At 56.2% G+C, this 20,151-nt stretch overlaps 1 protein-coding gene across 3 annotated transcripts; it reads right to left on the bottom strand.

Annotated features, from left to right (window-relative positions):
• Window positions 1–992: 992 nt before the first annotated feature.
• FXR2 (FMR1 autosomal homolog 2) lies at window positions 993–19,838 on the bottom strand. Of its 3 annotated transcripts, XM_090055620.1 has the most exons (17): window positions 19,591–19,783; window positions 13,440–13,492; window positions 9,077–9,170; window positions 8,925–8,996; window positions 8,486–8,634; window positions 7,373–7,466; window positions 6,585–6,701; window positions 5,767–5,937; window positions 5,372–5,450; window positions 5,052–5,161; window positions 4,861–4,947; window positions 3,604–3,817; window positions 3,073–3,282; window positions 2,744–2,944; window positions 2,503–2,598; window positions 1,493–1,596; window positions 993–1,139 (listed from the first exon to the last, which is right to left on the bottom strand). In XM_090055620.1, the coding sequence occupies exons 1-17, from the start codon at window positions 19,639–19,641 to the stop codon at window positions 1,026–1,028; spliced, it is 2,016 nt and encodes a 671-aa protein (XP_089911746.1). In that variant the 5' UTR covers window positions 19,642–19,783; the 3' UTR covers window positions 993–1,025. The 3 variants fall into 3 exon arrangements, with proteins under 3 accessions (XP_089911746.1, XP_089911745.1, XP_089911744.1); XM_090055619.1 differs by lacking the exon at window positions 13,440–13,492 and having other exon boundaries at window positions 5,767–5,907; window positions 19,591–19,838; XM_090055618.1 differs by lacking the exon at window positions 13,440–13,492 and having other exon boundaries at window positions 19,591–19,831.
• Between the last annotated feature and the right edge of the window lie 313 nt (window positions 19,839–20,151).

Here is a 20,151-nt window from a genome sequence, read left to right as displayed (position 1 = left end):
ATTGGTCGTGCTGCTCCTGCCTCCGGGAAATAAACCAGGCATCCTGGCTCCTAGGCCCACCTGTTCCAGAGGTAATGTGGGCAGCCCAGCCAGTCGTCCAAGGCCTTCCCATGGTGCCTCTGCCCCCCCTCCAGAGAATGCAACCTCCCAGAATGCCATGTAGCAGGATTGTGGGTCACATGCACCCCCCCCCCCCCCCCCCCATCCCCTGGACCAAGCCTTCCCCCCTGCTCGTTAACTGGCCCCGGTAGTGAGACAGGCAGGTTTTTGGTGTTTTTTATTCTCTTTTTAAATACTGTACAGTGAAAAATAAATAAAGTCTCAACCGTCACAGAGATGGAGCAGCCCCCCGGACACCCGCCCCCAGCTAACGACCCCCCCCCACTAATTATTCCCCAGCTCTGCCCCCTTCCACAGTGTCAGGAAAGGAGCAACAGAAAAATCCATCCACCTCCTGGGGTTATTCCCTGCTCCCCCCCCCAGAAATGAACTCAACTGAGGGCCCCACATTGGGGGGGAGGCACCAAAAAGAAAAAAGACTGTGGCTCCTTGAATGCTTCCAAAAACATAAAGATTGGGGAGATGTTTGGGTCGAAAATGGGCCATTTTGGGCTTGTTTTAAAGGGAGGGGATGGTAGGGGGTAGAATAAAAGGGGCAGGGCACAGAAGACTGGCAGGTGGGGACTTTTCTCGCTCCGGGCAGATTTCAAAAGGCACAAAAAAAGTCTCAGTGGAGCTTCCCAGGGTTAATTAATGTGGGGGGGTTAATTACAGCTGCCCCCCCCACTCCTCACTCCAGGGAATCAAGAGAAAAAGCCGCCTCTTTAGGCCCTAATGGGGGAGCAGGCCCTGACCAGCGTTCCCTCTCTTTGGCAAGCGGCGGCAGGTGGAGTCACGAGCGCGGCGGCAGGGCGTGGGGCACGAGCGAGAGAGATGGGTGGAGGCAGCTGGCTCCAGATGCAAGCAGGGGGTTAATTAAGGGGGGGGGGGTGTCGTTAATTAATGAAGGTGTGGCAGGGCCAGATTTAGGAGACCCCATTGACGAGGGTGCCAACCTCCGGGGGGGAAGGGAGCTCAGCCAGGTCTCCATTCTCTGAGGGGCCATTGGCCACTTTGGCAGTGGCAGGAACACTGTCCGTCTGGGGAGGAGAGGGGAAGGAGTCAGTAGGCCCCACCTCTTCAGCAAGCCACACCCACAAATCCATGAGCCCTGCCCCAGCCTAGGATTGGTTTCTTTTTGCCTCAGGAGTTCCTTTCACACCAAGAGCTGAAGCCATAAGCCCTGCCCCCTAGGCCCCACCCCCTGAACCCCAAGTTGTACCCCCATTCCAATTGGTTCCTTGCCAGCTCTGGCCTTGCCCTATGCCCCCACAAAGCCCACCTCCAGTATATGATTGGCTGCCTTTTGGGCTACAGGATGGGTGGGGGGGCACAGGTAGGGCTCTCGCCGTGCCCCCGAACCAGAATCCCCACCCCCACCATGATTGGCTACCTTTTGTCTGCGGGTGGAACTCTCAGCAGAGGGCTCCCGGGGCTCCTGAGGGGGGCGCTGGCGGCTCTGGGACTCTGCCCGGGAGATGTAGTCTGCTACGGTCACTGGGATATGAGATTGAATGAGTCAGCAACGGGTGGGCCTTGCCCCACCCCCTCCACAAGGAAGGTAGCTAAGGACAGCACCCAGGCGCCCTAGCCCTCTGTCCATCAAATAATGGCTCCCTGCCCTGTGTCAGCTCGCCAGGAAAGGTGGGTTCCCCCAGGTCTGTCCACTTAATGGTTCCCCCCAGAGAGCGGCTCCAAGGAGAAGGGTTCTGGAGAGGGGCAGGACGCTGCCTCTGCCCCTTGGTCTGGCTAGAAATGGCTCCCTCCCAAGTCAGCTCCCGGGAGAAGGGTTCTGGGGCGGGGGCGGAAAATGACAGAGACACTGCCTATGGCCCTTGTTCTGAACTGAAATGGTTCATCCTGGGATAATGGTTCCTGGGGGTGGGAGGAAAACGCTGCCCATGCCTCATGGTATACCTAGAAATGGTTCCTCCCTAGACAAGGGTTCCTAGGGGGATAATGCCTATGTTCTTTAGTCTGTCCAGAAATGACCCCCCCACCTTGGCATCAGCTCCCTGGACAAGGGTTCTTCTTGGGGGGAACACTGCCTATATGCCCCTGGGTGAGGCTAGAAATGGCTTTCCCCTTCATCAGCTCCCTGGACAAACAAGGGCTCCTGCAGGGGGAACTGCCTCTTTCCCTTGGTCCAGCCAGAAATGGCTCCCCCCCGCCTTTGGATGAGGGTTCCTAGCAAGGTGAACACTTCTTATACCCCCGGTCTGTCTAGAAGTGACTTCTCCCTTGTGTCAGCTCCCTAGACGAGGGTTCCTAGGGAGAAACGTTTTGGCCACGCCCATGAACCCATAAGACTAAAGCTTCCCCCCAGATGGCAGCTCCCCAGGCAAGGAGGGTTCCATTTCTGTCCAAGAAACCCTGTGCCCCACCCCCATGCGAGGCAAATACCTGGCTGCCGGTCCCGGCTGATGGACCCATCCATGCGGTTGCCACGGTTACGGCGGCGCCTGCTTCGGTTGCGTCGCTGTGGTTTTGAGTCGTCCTCTGGGAAAGTGTGGAGTGGGTCATAGGCCCTCCCAGACTGCACTTCCCCTCCCAGAGAAGCCAGGTTCACACCCCACTGCTCCAAGTCCATCCCAGCGCCCCACTCCCCTCCCAGGGAACCCCAGAGTCCAAGACAGTTCCTCACCCAGGCCATTTTCAGCCACCGAGAGTACATCAGATTCAGTGGCCCCATCCATGATGGTGGCATCCTCATCAGTGCGGCGGCGCCGGGAGCGGCGCCGGCGACTGGGGGCCGGCTGCGACTCACTGGCGTCTGTGTCGGCCGTGGCATCTGTCTCGGCCGTATCCAGCAGGCTGTAGGGGTTGCTGTCAGGGTCTTTGAGCACTGTAGGGTGGAGGAAGCAATAGAGCTGTGACACCCAGAGAGCCCAGGAGTCCTGGAGACAGCCCTTCCCCCCCAAAGAAGGGAAGCCAGGCATATACAGGCTGCCATGGGAAGGAATGGGGAGTTACCTGAGCTGATGGAAGAGCTGCTGTACTTGCTGCCCCCTCCGCCCCCGCCCCGGGGGGTTTGAGGGGGCCCCCGGCCCCGGCCCACTGCTGGGCGCCGCCGCCCATCTTCGGGGCGGGGATGGGGGTCCCTCTCGCCACCTGCCGGGCGCTCTGCCTCATCCCGTCTCTCTGTCTCCGTCTCTGAGGCATTGGACATGTCCGAGCTAGTGCCTGAGAGGAGAGGTGAGAGAAAGGGGTTAAACTCCAGTGGGCAGGGAGCCCAGACATATGGGCTCCTCCTGAGGAGAGTGAAAGGGATAGTCAGTTAGGACCCAAAAGACAGCTGGGGGACTAAGATCAGCTGGGAAGACACCAGGGATCAAAGCATGTTAGAACAAAGGGCTAGGGGCCTAGCTGAAATGCACCCATTTGTAGGGTGAGGCATGTTGAGGCAGGAGAGAAAGAAACCATGCTGGGACATAACCTAGGGTGTCTCAACTTCCCCAAAAGCAGTCCAAACACCCCCTCACCTCACCCCAGCCCTCAAGTTACCATAGCCAGAGTTGGGCCCGCGGCGCCCGCGGCCCCGCCCACCATAGCTCCCGCCATATGTGCGGGAACCATGCAGGGAGGACGAGGTGCTGTCATCAGTGGTATAGCCACCCCGCTCCTTGTCAGCCCGGCTGGACAGCGGCCGGAAGCCCATCCCGATCTGCCGGAGCTGCTCATCGATCTGCAGCCGCTCCAGGCGCAGCTGCTCCACCTCCTGGGTGGGGGGAGGAAAAACAAGCCCTTGTTATCACAGGAACAGGAATGGATTCAGAACGACAAGAGCTGCAGGAGTAGGGGAGCCCATTTAGAAGTGCACCCAAGAGAATGGAAACCTTACCCTAGCATTGTCAGGAAGGGGGAACTAATTTAGGAAAGCACCACAGGGCACCAGAACCAATTAGCTGCCACACCATGGTTATGGAGGGAGAGGGAGGGGGAGGGGCAAATTTAGGAATGCACCAGGAAGCAAGGGAACCACACAGCAAATGTACCATGGGGTTGGACAGGATAATACAGAAAGACATCACGAAGCAGAGGAACCTATTAGCAGCAGTAACATTGTGTTTGCTGCATAGGAACCGAAGTGCACAGGTAAAAGGGAACTATAGCAGGATTGTGACAGGAGAGGCAACTCATTTGGAAGCACACCCAGGGTCAAGAGGAGCCAATTAGCAACTGCACCAATGTGTCTGGGGCATAGAAACCAAAGTGCAGCCTCGGAGTAGGGAAGAACTGGCTAGAAGGGGAGCAATGACAGAAGGAAGTAATTTGTGAGAGCACCTAGTCAGGGAGAACCAATTAAGGGGCTGGCAGGGCACGGGGGGCGGGAGGCAAAGTGTGTCATTAAAACAAGCCACTCGGATAGATGGGAACTGGTTGTTATGGGCCTGTAAAAAGAAAGAGAGGGAAGGCATTTGTGCATGCACCTAATGGTGGGGGGAACCAAAGTGCTCCATGGAAACAGGATAGGGAGCAGCTGTATTGCAAGGGGAAAACCAGTTCTGGTTGTACACAGGCAGGAAGTGTAGGGGGAAATGCACACTGGACAGCAGGAAGAGGGGCAGGGGAAACCATTAAGAGGCATGCACATGTATGCAACCACCAAATGGGTTCCCCACAGGGTGAAATTGGTTCCATCCTACCCCTTTGATTGCAGGGGAGTTAAAGTCCCCCGATACAGTTTCCACCCCTCCCCCCCCAAGTCCATGCAGTAATGGGCAAAATGCAGCCCCTTAATTGCCCCCTGGGGACAGTTACCTGCAGGTAGGAGAGGTGATACTCCAGCAGGGCCTGGGCATTGCTGATGTTCTCTCGCGTCCCCACAAAGATGAAGGGGACCATGCCCTGAGGGCGAGGCAGAAAAGGGTTAATCGGGGGGGAGACAACATGGAACCCCCCCCCACTCCCCCAGAGCCCTCGCAGCACCCCCCACCCCAAAACCCTCTCACTTCCTCCCGGGGGTTTTTCTTGTCGTTGTCGCCTTCTACCCGGACCCGCACAACCCCGGATTTGTCCACGATCTCCTGGATCACCTTCCCATTCTTCCCGATCACCTTGCCTGGAGCCAGGGGGTAGGGGGGTGAGCAGAGGGGCTCCCAGCCCTCCCTGCTCTCACCCCCCCGCCCTACTCCGCCCCTAAAGAATCCAGGCAATTGCTGTAAACTCCCCACCCCTTCCAAGCTGGGGGGGGAATCTAAGCAACTGCCCCCCCCACTGAATGCCAGGCTCCACCAGGCCGCTGTAGCCTCAGGGGCTGCTGGGAACTCACCAACAAGGTTCCGAGGCACCTGCACTGAGTCCTCTGAGAACTCCAGGTATCTGCGGGCCTGCTTGCAGGCCTCGGGTGTCTGTGTGGGGGGAGGCAGTGGTGGACATCTGGGCTCCCAGTAACCCCGCTGAAACCACCTCCCACTGACAGCAAGGCCAGAATCCAGGTGTATGGGCTCTTTGCATCTGCTCAGAGCCAATGTATCCCATTCCCTTCCCAAAGCTAGGGAGAGAACCCAGGTGTCTGGGATACCTTGCTCTGCCCCGCCGACCCTATTCCCACTTCAGAGCCGGGAGAGAACCCAGGTGTCCAAGTGCCCTTCCCTTCCCACCCAGAAGAATGGAGTTGGGGGGCTGCACAGAAAGGAACCCCAGCATCTGGATGCCCCCCCACACCTCGCCGTAGATGCGGAAGGTGCATGTGTCCTCATCCAGCTCAATGGCAGTGACACCGGGCACGCGCCGCGCCTGCTGGATGTTGGCGCCGTGCGTGCCGATAGCCAGGCCCATCAGGTCCTCACGCACCCGGAACTCCTCCTGGAAGGCCGAGGCCAGCTGCTTACTGGTCTGCGCGGGAGCGGGGACAGGGACGACACGGACGGATGGACGGACAACTGGGAGTCAGTGAGGGCAACTAAGCCTCTACCCCAGCCCCGTGTGAGCCCTTCACCCGTCAATCAAGTGACCCCAAGGGAGGGAGGGGATTGGGAGCCAATAGGTCCTGGAGGACCTTGTGGTACCATAGCATGCCATCCACCCAGGGATGCTGCCTGCTCAGCTGGGCCCTGGGGACACCCCACCCCCCCAAGAGGGGTGGAGACAGAACTGGGAGTCACTCTAGGTATCACAAGGGGGGGAATTATACCCCCTCTCTATTAAGGGGCACTGCCTATAGTTGGGCCCCATCCCGGCCCTGTGTGACCCCCTCCAACCCCATACCCCCAAGAGGTACCCCAGGCCTTCTGCCCCTCAACCCCCTCCCCAGCCCCCAGGGGTGTCTGAGGCCCAGACACCACCCTCCATTCACTTGGGTTGCCCTGGGCCTTGACACCTGAGTCCAGCCCTCCACCTTCTCCCCAACCCTCAGGGGTACCCCAGGCCCGGACACCTGAGTCCACCCCTTCACACCCCCTCCCCAGTCCTGGACCCACCCCTCCACCCCCTCCCCAACCCTCAGGGGCACCCTGGGCCCAGACGCCTATCTTCACCCTCACCTCCAGGTGCTTGTTGGCCTCCTCATTGCGGGACATCAGCAGGAGCTTGGTGCGGATGCTGCGCAGGTGCATGTCACCCAGCAGTGAGGCTCGTTTCACTGTTGACTCTGTTGTGGACTGGGGAAGGTAGGGGGGAATAAATCAGCTGCCCCCCAGAGCCAGCTGCAGCCAAGACCACCCCCCACCCAGGCAGGGGCAGACCCAGGGTCGGGGGGGGGGGTTGGAGCTCACAAGAAAGCTTGCAACAGGGAGGCAATGGGGTAGATGCCATGGGGAATCATGGGCTCTCCATCCCTAACAGGCTTGTACAACCAAGGGCTGGGGGTGATGCAGGTGGAGCTAGGCCTAGGGGAGTTGTACATGGTCCATCCCTGGAGGCCTTCAAGAAGAGCTTGGACAAGGGGGTGATCTAGGCGTAGCTAGGGCTAGGGGAGTTGTGGGCTCTCTGTCTCTGAAGGGCTTGGACAACCAAAGGCTGGGGGTAATGTAAGTGTAGATAGGCCTAGAAGAGTTGTGTGCTTTCCATTAGCAGAGGTGTTTAGCTGGACAGCCCCTGATTGGGTGATCTAGGCCAGGGGGTGCTCAAGCTTGGGGCAGGGCAGGATTGAGCCCCATGTGCCAGAACCGTGCCCTCTCTGCCCCAAGCCAACAACAGAGCAGCTTCCTGCTGCCCCCCTTTCCAAGATCCAAAATCCTCCCTTTCTGTCTCGAGGTGGGGAAAGAGGCACAGAAGAATCCCAGACCCATCTCTGCGGAGACCCTTGCCCTGGATTTACAGTGAGGCGTACCAGGATGTAGAGCTCACTGCTGGCCACATGCAGAAAGATGCAGTTGGCGCCCACCGCCTTCTTGAACTCCTTGTGCACGTTGTCGTTTGAGCACCTAGGTGTGGAGAGCCCAAGGGGCTTAGGCGCTGGTTAGCAAGAGCCCTAGCTGGAGGCACCACACCCAAAACATTTAGGTCCCTAGCTGGGGAATCCATGCTGGAGTGATTCAGACACCAGGCACAAGCGGATCTAGCCAGGGATGCTGCATCCCAGGGGGTTTAGACACTTGGTACTGAGACCCCGCCCCCCACCACACCCAAGAGGTTTAGGGCCCTGAGTGGGGTGAATCTAGCTAGGGAACCCACACCAGAATCATTTAGAAACCCAGCAGGGGTGGATCTGGCCAGGGATGCTGAGCCCCAGGGGATTTAGACACTTGGTAGTGAGACCCCCTAGCCAGAGGAGCTATGCCCAAGAGGTTCAAGCACCTAGGGGTGGAAAGCCCAAGGGGCTTGTGTGCTGGGTAGTCACACCCCCTAGCCAGAGGCGCTGCAACCAAAATGTTTAGGTCTCTGGCCTGGGTGGACCTAGCTGAGGAACCCACACCCGAGTGATTCAGGCACCCAGCAGAAGTGGATCTAGCCAGGGATGCCACATCCAAGCCGGGGTTTAGATACTTGGTAATGAGACCCCCTACCTGAAGACATCACACCCAAGATCAGCCCCCATCGGACATGGTGAACCTAACTGGGGAACCCACACCAGAGTGATTCAGACACCCAGCAGGGGTGGATCTAGCCAGGGATACCACACCCCAGGAGGTTTAGACACTTGGTAGCAAGAACTCTAGCTGGAGATGCCACACCCAAGAGGTTTAGGCCCCTGGCTGGGGTGGACCTAGCCAGGAGTGCAATCAGTTTCAGTGCAAGATCCATCATGTTCTAGGGGTCTGAAGAAACACCCCCTTCCCCACCCCATGGAAACCAGCAAAGTAGAGGCCTAGGGCAATTAGACACCCTCCACTCTACCTTATATGCATAGAAGGAATGAGGCACTGCTTCCTTGTTTATCATACGTTCATTTATATAAAAACACACACCACCCAGCCCCCTGGGTTCTGCCCCCAGCACTCACGCCTCCTTGAGGTCATCCGGGACAGCGATGGTGTGCTTGAAGAAGGTGCCCTTGTTGGCCACTTTGTTGGGGTTGACAGGCCGGAGCCGCTCCAATGTGACAATCTCATTGTAGGTGGCGTCGCAGGCAGCATATTCGATCACATAGAACTTTGGGGGGGGCGTAAAAATCAGGGCTGGGGGGGGGGGAATCCATCCAGGGGTGAGGGATCCCAGGGTGTGAGGGAGTGTCCAAGCACTCAATGCTTTGGATTTCAGGGGCACCTTCCACCTCTTCCCAACTGGGGTGGGACCAGGGGCAAACTGGGAAGAACTAGTTTTGATGTGGCATGGAGAGATGCCCCGGTGGGTGTCATAGCCCCCAGGATTGTAACAACCCCCTAGTGAGGCAATGTTAAGGACCCTGGGAAGCGAGCACATCCCCACCCCCATAAACTTACATCCCCTTTCATCATGCGGACCCTGGCCAGCCACCAGCCGCAAGGCTCATGCTCATTAGCTCGGGAGTAGACCTGTGGAGAGGATGCAGAGTGGGGGTATAAGTGTAGGAGGCAGCGTGGGGCTGGGCAGGGGTGAAAGATGCGGCTCCTACCTCCACTTCGTCTCCTTCTGTGATCTCCTTGCTATAGTCAGCCGGTGGGGGCAGGCGCACGTCACTGAAGGGAATCTGCCTCTCGGGCTGCCAGCTGCCAGGAGATGCCAACACGGTGAAGGAGGGGAGGGAAACTTGGGTCATTCCCACCCCCATCCCCTCCCACCAGCAACAGGAAGCCCTGGAGGAGCAGCTGTGGGGGCTGTGGCACCCTTTGGGGCAGGGGGAAATCAGAGTAGCCACTCCCAGTTGGGAATCACCAAGGACGGATTTCACCTCATGCCACATGGGGGGAGGGCAGAAATCTCTCACGCCCCGTATCTCTTTTATCGCTGCTTCTGGCAGGCAAGGGTAGAAGGACAGTCTGGTCCAGATACTGCCCTCAGTCTACTATACTACAACAAGGAGCTGTTTATATTGGGATCCCTCAGTCAAGCCCAAGAGGCAGCTGCCTCTGGGGTGGAACATGGCTGGCAGTAATATTACCGTATTTTCTAATATACAACACCCCCCTGCTTTGGAACACAGCTGCTAGTATGAGAGAAAATATGGGACTATTACTAGCAGCTGTGTTCCACCCTAGGAAGGGGAGGGGGTGTTGTAATAATATTACCATATTTTCTCATATACAATACCCCCTCTTCTTGCCAGGGTGGAACATGGCTGGCAGTAATATTACCACATTTTCTCATATACAGTTCCCACCCCCCTCCCCTTGCTGGGGTGGAATACAGCTGCTGGTAACATTAGTACCATATTTTCTCATATGCAACACCCCCGCATCTTGCTAGGGTGGAACAGAATAATATTCCCATATTCTTCTCTCGCATATAATGCCTCCCCTACCTACTGAAAAATCAGAGTGAGCATTAGAGGAAGGAACTATGGTAAGAGCAGGTTCTAAATCAGCAGCAACATCCAGACTCCCAAGCAAGCCCTAGCTGCCGCTCCTCCAAAACAAGGCATGTGTCACATCCTGGAAACAGGTTACCAGTGAGATGTGCACCCCGCTCTACCACCTAGCATCATTTACCTGGCATCAAAATGCAGCTGCCTCTGGGTTGGGGCCTCGCTGCTGTTAATGCCAGGGTCATTCACCCAGCCCCCAAGATGATGCTGCCTGTGGGGTGGAACATGGCTACTAGAGATAACATTACCATATTTTCTCACCTCCAACATACACTTCCCCCAATAAAAGCTAGCTGCTGGAAATGAAGAGCACACATTATATCTAACAAATCAGAGACAAGCAGCTTCTTCTGCTATTATCCAGCACCAAGGTGTGACTGCCTCTGTAGCCCAGGAGAAGAAAGAAGTGGGGCTGGGGAGTGGAAAAGAGGGTCCTGTAGGAGTCAGTCACCAAGATGCAGCTGACTCTGGGGAGGGATGCAGCCAGCCTTAATACCTAGACCCATCAAGACGCGGCTGACTCGGAGGTAAGACACGGTCACTGTTAATACCTAGATCCTTCACCGAGAGTTGGACAACTCGGGGGAGGGGGTAGGACATGGCCACTATTAATACTTGGACACCCCCTTCACCAAAGGAATTTGAGGGAGTGGGACACGAATCAACACCCCCCCCGCCCCCCAACATAGAGGGTGGATCCTGCCCAGGAACCTTAAATGCCTTCTGATTGCTTGGAGCCCCTGCCCCCCAGTATCAGCTGTCACCCAGAGCCAGGTGCATCTGGGAGCAGGGTAGGCCACTTGGGTTTCAGATGCCCCCTGCCCTTCAAACACTGGCGCTATGGCCCTCACATCCAACAGCTGCTTCACCCCTGGCCATCTGCATTTCAGCTCCTGCATCATCACCCCCTGCCAGCAGCCCACAGACCTACAAGCCATCTAGGGAGCAGCCATTCCACCCCACAGCCAGGCACGTCTTGGCCACAAGCAAGTGATCCTGGCAGTGGCAGCTGCTCCGGCCCCTATGCAACTGGTGAATGATCCTTCAGCGCAGAGCAGGTGTTCCACCTCAGAGCCAGTCGCACTCACAGCCAGACCCCAGGGGTGGCCATTTCATCCAGCAGCATCCAGCAATCATTCCACCCCAGAGCCGGCCACACTCAGGGCCAGTGGCAGTTATGTGCTCCTGGGGTTCAGAAAGGACGTTCCTGGATTCCGGAGCAATCTGTGGCCTCGAGAGTTAGTCAGTTTCGGGAAGGGAGCTGGTCAGTTTTGCATGTACTATCAAGGGGACACCAGGGGCTAACCTGAGCTCCCCAGCAGCCTACAAGCTATGCGGGCCTCCTCTGCCCTCCAGGGCAGGCACTTTAACTCCTTGAGGCAGAGGGTTTCTTTCTTTCTCCAGGCCCAACTCCGCGGCTCTGAGCGACAGCTGCTTGGGGAAGGCAGAGGGCAGGCCAGAACAGCTCAGATGGGTGCCTCCAAAGCAAGGCTGGCAGTCAGAGGACTAGTTCGGGCTCTCCTCACATGCAAGAAACCTTCCCTTGAAGTCCTCCGCTGCCAGGCAGGGAATGCAGCATCCCAGCCCCATCACTGCCAGGCAACAATCAGGCTTGGCGTCCTTCAGTAGACAGTGGAAGAGCCCAGATGCCTGGGGTCCATCCACACTGGGATCTGGCCTCTCAATTGGAGAAGAAGGGGGCTAGAAGCTCATGTCATGGCAGGCCAAAGCCGCTGTGGAGGATCAATGGGGAGCTTCTGTGCCAGCCAGTTTCACTGATCTGGCTCCTGTAACCAGAGCCGGCTTGACGTATTCACAGAATTCCTAGAGAAGTGGGGCAGGAAGGGACCCCCAAAGGGGTCACAGAGTCCACCCCAAGGCAGGATCCAACAAGCCCATCACTTAATCTTGTAGTAAAACGACCAGCAACCCTAATACCACACTGAACATCACCCGCTAAGTGGCCCTGCGAAAGCCGGGGGATGACAGCAGCTGACATCCTGCTGCTGTCGAAACATCACAACTGCTACTGCTGTGGAAGAATCTTCTCTACTTTTTACCCATTTCACACATTACATATTTCATGCAATTTACTAATGAATTGTACAATAATTTTAGCTTGGCCACACGTGTAAAGTATCACTGGCCACACATTACATATATTGTGCATTTGACTGGTGATCTGCATAATAAATATGGCTTGGTCGCACATCACACATATTGCATGCTGGGGGAAATCACAATAAATTTAGCTCAGTCATACATTACATATATTGCACATCTGACTGGTGCTCTGCGCAATACATTTAGCCTGACCATATACGCAAAATAAGACCAGCCATACCTTATATATAGTGGCATTTGACTGGCAAACTGCATAATAAATTTAGCATGGTCACACATGACATATTGAGCAATGTGAACTGCTCAATACATTTAGTTCGGCCATACATGCAAAGACCAGCCACACATTACATATAATGCACAACCCACTGGTGAATCAAGCAATACATTTAAACCCAGCCACATGTGCAAAGTCAGTATCACATCACTGACTGGTTCGTCACACAAATATAGACCCGGTCACACACGAGAAGTCATTGCCACGCCATCAAAATGCCCACTTGGCTCTAAAGAGAGCCAAACTGCTACCAAGTCTGTGCTTGAGAATGGGCAACAACTTTATGGTTGGTTTCTATTCAGGTTGAACTGCACCGCATGGGAGGGTTGGATGGGACATCAGGAGGTCATCAGGTCCAATACCTTACTCCAAGCAGAACCAGCCCCACCTACATCATCCCAGCCAATGCTTGGTTGATCTGGGTCTTCAAAACCTCCAAGGATGGAGATCCCATCACCTCTCTGGGGAGCCTGTTCCAATGCTTTACTACCCTTCTCGGAAGAAAGCTCCTCTTAATATCTAGCCTCAAATTTCCCTGCTGCAACCTGAGCCCATTGCTCCTTGTTCTGTCACCTGCCACTGCTGATAACAGTCCAGCTCCATCCTCTTTGCAACCACCCTAACTGCTGCTTTTCAATGCCCCTTCGTTCTTCTTTTTTGCATACTCAACGTGACCATTTCTCCTCACCAGTCCTGCGCCCCAGTCCCCCAAACATTTTTGTTACTCTCCCCAACGTGGCCACCTCCTTTCTGCAGTGGGGGAGCCTTTGTTCTGCCTTTCCAAGCCAAGGCACGTGATCTATTTGGGGGTGTGTTGTATATGAGAATATACAGTAGCTGCTTCAACACTGATCCCTAGCAAAGGAATGAGTGAAAGCATTTTTGGAAGGGGGGATGGGGGGGAGTCTGGAACGTAACAAGTTTGATAACCATTGGGTGAGATATGCAGGCACCTACCCACCACCTCCAAAAGCTTGCAGCACAGGGGCCCAAACCTATCCCCCCGACTCTGGCCACAATGGAAGATCCCCGCACTGCCCAGCCGGTACCTACTTGTTCTCGAAGGCTATGGTGACGGAGTCTTCATGGACATCTTTAACGTAACCCTGCGAGGGAGGAGAAAAGCAGACAGCGTGAGGCTGAGCCTGTCTCCCCCCGGGAGGGACATGGGGTCTGGGGCTCCTTGACTGTGCCCCCCTGGAGGTGGCAATTGCTAGGTGCCGCCAGGCCTGTGAGGTCACTACAAAGCTCTAGTCTCCCACATACAACCCATGACCTGCCCCTACCACAAGGCAGACTCCAAACCTACCCGGCAGGGCTACGGCACCCCCTGCCTGTCTCGATAATCTAGAGTTGAGGCAGGGGGAAATCCAGTGAGCTGACCAGGCATCCAGAGGACCCCTCCTCACCCCAAACAGGCTCCTTTTGCAGCAGCTCCCTGCAGCCTCCAAGATTAAGCATTCCCAGAAAGCTAGAGGAGAGGGGGGGCAGTTCTGTCCCCCTTATTTGCCCCCCGCCCCCGCAGCATCTACTCTTTGCCACTGTAATGGAGCTGGATGATGATGGGGTGAGACTTTACACTGGTGTGATTCTGGGCAGGTCCATCTGCATGAGCACCCAATCAGAGTGAGCACCAGAACAAGACATCCAACCCCGTCCCTGGCAGGATTGGCCCCATATGACCAGCTCTCAGCCTGGTGGAGACTTCAGGACCTGACACTGAACTGTGTCCCCAGCTACTTTCCCAGACCCAAATAAGGAGATGCTGAGGGATCTTGGACCCTTCAGCTTAAGAAAAGGCAGCTGAGAGAAGACCTCATTGCAGTTTACTGGTATAGCAGAGGCGTACATCGGGGGCTCAGTGAACAACTGTTCACCACCAGGATGCCCTAGGGGAAAACTAGAAACAACAGCCACAAACTCCTGGAAGACATTTTCAGGCTGAACATTAAGAAAACTTTCACAACTAGGGTGTCTAGACTGTGGAACAAGCTCCCCTCAGAGGTGGTGCAATCATCTACCCTAGAGGTCTTCAAGAAAAGATTGGACGGTCAACTGGCTGAGGTCACCTGACCCCAGATGTCTTTCCTGCTTGTGCAGGGGGCTGGACCTGATGATCTTTCGGGGTCCCTTCCAGCTCTATGATTCTATCCCTGTCTCCCACGGATGCAGAGAATGATCAATCACCTGCCTCTTTACATACGTGAAGACTTTCTCTCCCTCTACCTACGTCTGGAACCAATGCCATCCACCCTACCCTTCCCCAGCTACGTCCATAATCCAGCCAGGAAGAAAATGTCGGGGAAACTTGTCTCCTTCCCTGCCCAAAAAATAATTACGTGGATGAATCGGACACTAATTACCCCAAACAAGGGCTGTGGTATATCACAGCTCATCCTTCCCTTGCTTCTGGAGCATGGAGAGGAGGGGAAAAGTGCCTCCAGCCAGCAGCTGGGCAGCTCCATGCACTGCACTGCACAGCACAGCACAGCACAGCACAGCACAGCACAGCACAGCACAGCACAGCACAGCACAGCACAGCACAGCACAGCACAGCACAGCACAGCACAGCAGGATGAATCCTGCTTCCCCCCACAAAACCATGTCCTAACCCTTGAGGAATTTAGCTAGGCCATCAGCTTCCACTGCAGCTGGTGACAACGAGCTCCACCAAGGACTTCCCTGGATAAATTTGAAACTAGCTTCATTTGGAAACTGCAGCTCCCCTCCTCCAGCCACAAGAGAAGGGAAGCCCTGGCCCTGTTCAGACACATCACCTCCAGCCCAGGTGCTGAGGTCGGGGAAGGGGCGGAGAAGCCAACAGTTCTGCTCAAAATAGCTCTCCCTTGAAACTGAGGGATTAGGCAGCAATGAAGAGTTTTCTCCTCCCACCCCTTTGGCACCTTTGATCTGCCCCAGATGCCAGCAAGGGGAACACAGAGCTAAAATTAACTTGGGTCAAGTTTCTCAGCTCTCACCCACCCTGCACACCTCGGGGCAGCTCAGCCAGGCTATTTAAACACAGCTACTCCTGGTCCCTGTAGAGTTGCCCCTCAACCACCACAGCCTCCTGTCACCCCAGATTTGGCCCCTTCCGCAAGTTGCCTGCTTTGAGCAATAAAAGCCATGCTGGGTAAAAGTCCCTGTTAGCACCTGACACAGAGAAAAGAGATAAGAGTTTTGCTTGTTATCGTGGCGCTTTGGAGAGTGGGTGGGCAGAGTTGAGAGGGCACTTTGGGGATCGACTGCTGGGAGATCAGGGCAAGCAACCTGATGTTTCAACCTGAGAAAGCCCCAAAACAATCCTCACTAGAGGAAAGTTGCATCCTGGAGCACTGAGTTCATAGGAATTGTAGAGAAGGCAGGCTAGAAAGGACCTCCAGAGGTCACAGCTAGTCCAGCCGCCTGGCTGAGGCAGGATCAGCCTTATCCGAACCACCCCAGACCATCCATGTTCTGAACTATAAAGTTTTTGTAAAGCTGCCATCAACAATGGCTGATATGTTTCTTCCCAAGGGTGCATTATGTGCCAGAAATATGGTAACAGCAGTTTCTGCTGGCTGCCATAGCTGTTCTTATATAGGTTGTATCCATCTTCCCTCCAAAAAACTAACTGCCGGAACATGCACTGCAGCTTGTGTGCCAGAAATACGGTAAGAGCAATTTCTGCTGGTTGCCAGGCAAAGAGGAAAGCCTGATCAGCTCAGCTGTCTGCTGCAGCTCGGTTACCAGTGACAAGGGAAGAGCCTATTCCTCGGTCTGCCTTTCAGACGCAAGGGGCATATTTTATTCCAGGCAGGAACACAGGAATGCCTGCCAGCTCTCTAGGAAAGGAGCGTGCTGGTCTGGAAGCCGAAGGTGTTGGCATGAGAAATCCCAGACACTGACTCTGCCTCAGTTTCCCCACCTGTGAAATGAAGACAAGAGCAGCCATTTTTCCATGCCAGCAGGCAGGCGAAACAGCTGCTGAACTAGGAGAGACTGGACTCTTCAGTGTGGAAAGAGAATAGATAGTGGAGGGGGATAGGATGGAGGGAGGGCTACCAAATAAGCCAGGGGGAGGCCTAAGCGAATGAGGAACTTTATTCATCCAGTCCCAGGATGCTAGAACTAAGGGGCGGGTTTAAAATGAACTAGAGACAGGACTTCTCCACAAGGCACATCATTAACGCGTGGAACTTAATACCTAAAACGGTTGTCAAGGCTGACCATCCCCCTCAGGCCAGCGCCTGCAGACCCCTATGTGCCGAGTGCCTGGGGACCCCCACAAGCCGAGTGCCCAGGTAAGGCTGGTTTCACATGGAAACTAGACATGTTCATGGATTGACGCCTCCATTCCTAGCCACAAAGCAGTACAGGTCATCTCCTCCGGCACCTTTAACCTACAGGAAAAAGCTGACAGAGTAAAGACCACTCAAGATCTAGCTTATTCCTACATTCCCCCCCTCTCTGGTGCTGTCAGAGACTAGGCACTGGGTGAGATGAGACCAGTGCCACCCCAGCTGTGAGTATTGGCTTTCAAGTGCAAAGCAAAGGGCGCCAGGCAATCAGAGAGAAGTGAGGTGGAAACAGACCCCCATATCTAGTCTAAGCCCCCTGCCCAAAGCATCCCAGACCCATCCAGCATTGAACTACTTCATAAAACGACCATCAACCCTGAGCCCACACCAAACACTGCACCTGAACCTGCGCAGGGAAAGCCGGTGACCAACCCTAAAGAGAAGAGATGTCAATCTGAAACTTTTTTCCAGTGCAAATGAATATAAAAGGATTAAATTGGTTATAAACTACTGCAAGACCGTTTCAGGCTGGACATAAGGAAGAATTTCTTTGCTGTCCAAACCCCCAAGGTCTGGAACAGCCTGCCAGCGGAGGTGGTTCAAGCACCTACATTGAACAACTTCAAGAAAAAATTAGATGCTTTGCTTGCTGGGATCCTATAACCCCAGCTGACTTCCTGCACTTCAGGCGGGGGGCTGGACTCAATAATCTTCCGAGGTCTCTTCCAGCCCTAATGTCTATGTCTATGAAATCAAAGAATTAAATCACACTGGTCTTTAGAGGCATGGAAGGATGATACAAACATTGTTTGCACAAAATAAGGCACACGTTTGTACGTTGCCGGCACATCCACTGTCCCGCACTGTGAAGGAAGGGATGTAGCCCACAGTAAGAGCTCAAATAAAGTGTTTTGGGGAGAGGGGAACACCTGGATCAACTCCAAAAGTGCCTCAGGACAGCAAACAGGGATGTATAGCACCTAGCACGATGGAAGAACCCCTAAATCAGTGGTGCCTCTTATGGGGCTGGCTATCAAGAAGCTGCAGCAGGGGATGGTTTACACAGCCCCCAAAGTGTGGTGGAGGACAGTGTTTAAAGATGCTCCCTTAGAGGTAAGAAAGAACGGGTGGGGGGGGGGGAGACACGGACAGGACGGGGCACATGAATCAGCAGAGACCCTCAGGGTGCAGCCAGGCCCTCCAGGTCACATCTAGCCCGACCCCACTGCTGGAGGCAGAATGAAGCCCATCCAACCCAGGCCCGGAGGTGTTCTTTGTCTATCCTGTCCCCAAACGATGCCCTCAAGCTAGAGGGTTGATCCTCAGCTGGAGCAGTAGCAGGACTGAATGCAGCCCCCACAAGAGCCTCCTGGTCCAGGAAGAATAAAAGCCCAACACCAGTTATTTCCTCACAGCAAAGCCCCAGGGGTAATACTTGCCCCCCCCCCAGCGCCCACCACCCTTGGCAGAAGGGGATCTGGGGTTGTATCAGATCACAAGGTTCCCAGACAAATCCAGGGCCGAGGTTTAGTTTGCTACAAGGTGTCCCGCCAGCACAGTCCATCCTCCAGGCATTCCATAACACATCCTCCCACCCCACATGGTTCCTCTATGATTCAGCCACAACTCTATTGCTCCAGGGTCACAGGCTGCATCAGGGCAGCCAGGTTGGAGGGGGGTAGGTAAAGCATGCCCCCCCCCTTCTTCAAGGCCAAGTTCAGTCCCCAATTGCCCTCCAATTCCTGCCTTAGGGGGCAGCTTCACCAGGCCCCAAACCCCCCAGCCTCTGATTTACCAGGCCGTAGGTAGCTCATCCCTCACCCCATGACCCCAGGAGCCTTTTCCCCAGCATAAGCCCAAACCTCTGTCCCACCCCCCAACAGAAAAGAAAGCGGGGGTGGGGGGACGACACCCATGAGCAAACTCCAGCCCCTGGTTTCAGAGCACGGGTGGGAACGAAACCCAAGCGTGGCAATGAGCTTGCGGTACAGATGGCTTGGATCAAAGGCTGGATGTAGCCAGGGAGCGGGGCAGGGGCTCTATTTCAACCCCTCAGATTTAGGAGTCCCCCCGCCCCACCTACCTGCAGAGTTGGGAGAGGAACGGGTGAAAGGAAAGCCAATCCCCGGCGGGGTATTTTTATCCCTGCCGGCCCCTTGCTGACTCAGGGAGCTCTGGCGAGAGCTCGACTTAGGGAAATGCCTTAACAGGAGAATGAGCTAACGAAGTGGGGTGTGTGGCAGGGGTGCCAATGGATGGAAAGGATGAAGAAGCAACACCCCCTTTCCCAAATCCCTGCCCCTCCCCTAGTACAAAAGGCCTCTGGACATCTCCCCCAAGAGCCCCTGACCCCAGTCTCTGCCTGACACAACCCCCCGCCCTGGGACACCCCAGGCCTCTTCGCCCACACACAAGCCTACCCCCCACCGCCCCTCCCCAGTGCACTTCAACCCCTCAAGGCCCCTCCCAAAACTGACAACCCCCATAGCCTGCCCCCCCTCCTCTCAGCCAGCCATCCCACCCTTCACACACCCAACACCCTCAAATCGCCTCCCCGCATGCCATGATACCCCCCTGACAAGCTGTGGCACTTCAAAGCCCCTCTCCCCTCAGCACCCTTGAGGGCCCCCCCCCAACCCAGGGACCTTCAGACCCTTCTTCAGCCCCTCCACCCCAGGAGCCTTCAGACAACCCCTTCTCACCACTCAAATCAGGGTCGTTCAAAGCCCCTCCCCCACCCCAGAACCCCTCAGGGCCCCTCCCCACACTCCATGACACCCCCCCAAACCAGAGTCCTCCAGAGCCCCCCTGAGCCCCTCCCCCACTTCACGACACCCCCTTCCGCAAACACAACCACTCCCCCAGCCTGCAAAGCCACTTCCCCCGCCCCATGACACCCCCCTCAAACCGGGCCCCCCCCTGACCTTGTAGAAGGCGCCGTTGGAGCCGCGCACCTCCACGGGCAGCCCCTCCATGGGCCCGGCCGCCCGGCCGCCCGGCGCACCCCCAGGCAGGGCGGGGGCGGGGGGCCCAGGCCGGGGGGGCGGAGGCTGCTCCCGCGGCTCCGCCACCGTGAGGGCGGGGGGGGGGGGTCACCGACGCGACCCGCCGCCACCACCGCCGCCGCCGCCTCAGAGCGACCCGAGCCACCGCGCATGCGCGGGGAGGGGGCGGGGAAGAAGCGCCCCCTCAGCCAGGAAGGCTGCGCCCCGCCTAGCCAATGGCAGGCGGCGGAGCCGGAGCCAATAGGGAGCGCCGGCTCGGCGGGCCAATGGCAACGTGAGGTGCAAAAAAACCCGCAAGCCCCACAAAAACCAAGAGGAGGGGGCAGCCAACCGCGTCGGGCTCATGGTGTCCTGGAGCCCGCCTCCACGCTCGGCCAATGGGAGAGGACGTCTCTCTGTGGAGCCAACTGAGGTGACACGCCCACCTGCCCCACTTCGACCAATGAGCTGCCGCCGCCGCCGCGCTCCCGGGCGCCCCAT

This window comes from Crocodylus siamensis, chromosome 6 (genome assembly GCF_052110815.1).
Source record: "Crocodylus siamensis isolate JL-2025a chromosome 6, ASM5211081v1, whole genome shotgun sequence".
Classification (NCBI taxonomy): Eukaryota; Metazoa; Chordata; order Crocodylia; family Crocodylidae; genus Crocodylus; species Crocodylus siamensis.
Note: the sequence above shows the minus strand (reverse complement) of the source record. Positions and strands in the feature narration are given on the sequence as shown.

Coding starts and splice junctions, on each gene's coding strand:
- FXR2 (XM_090055618.1), bottom strand. CDS start 19,823: ATGCGCGGTGGCTCGGGTCGCTCTGAGGCGGCGGCGGCGGTGGTGGCG. Junction 9,171..19,590: donor CCAACGGCGCCTTCTACAAG/GTCAGGGGGGGG, acceptor ATCTCCTGGCAG/CTGGCAGCCCGAGAGGCAGA. Junction 7,467..8,485: donor CCGGATGACCTCAAGGAGGC/GTGAGTGCTGGG, acceptor CTCCACACCTAG/GTGCTCAAACGACAACGTGC.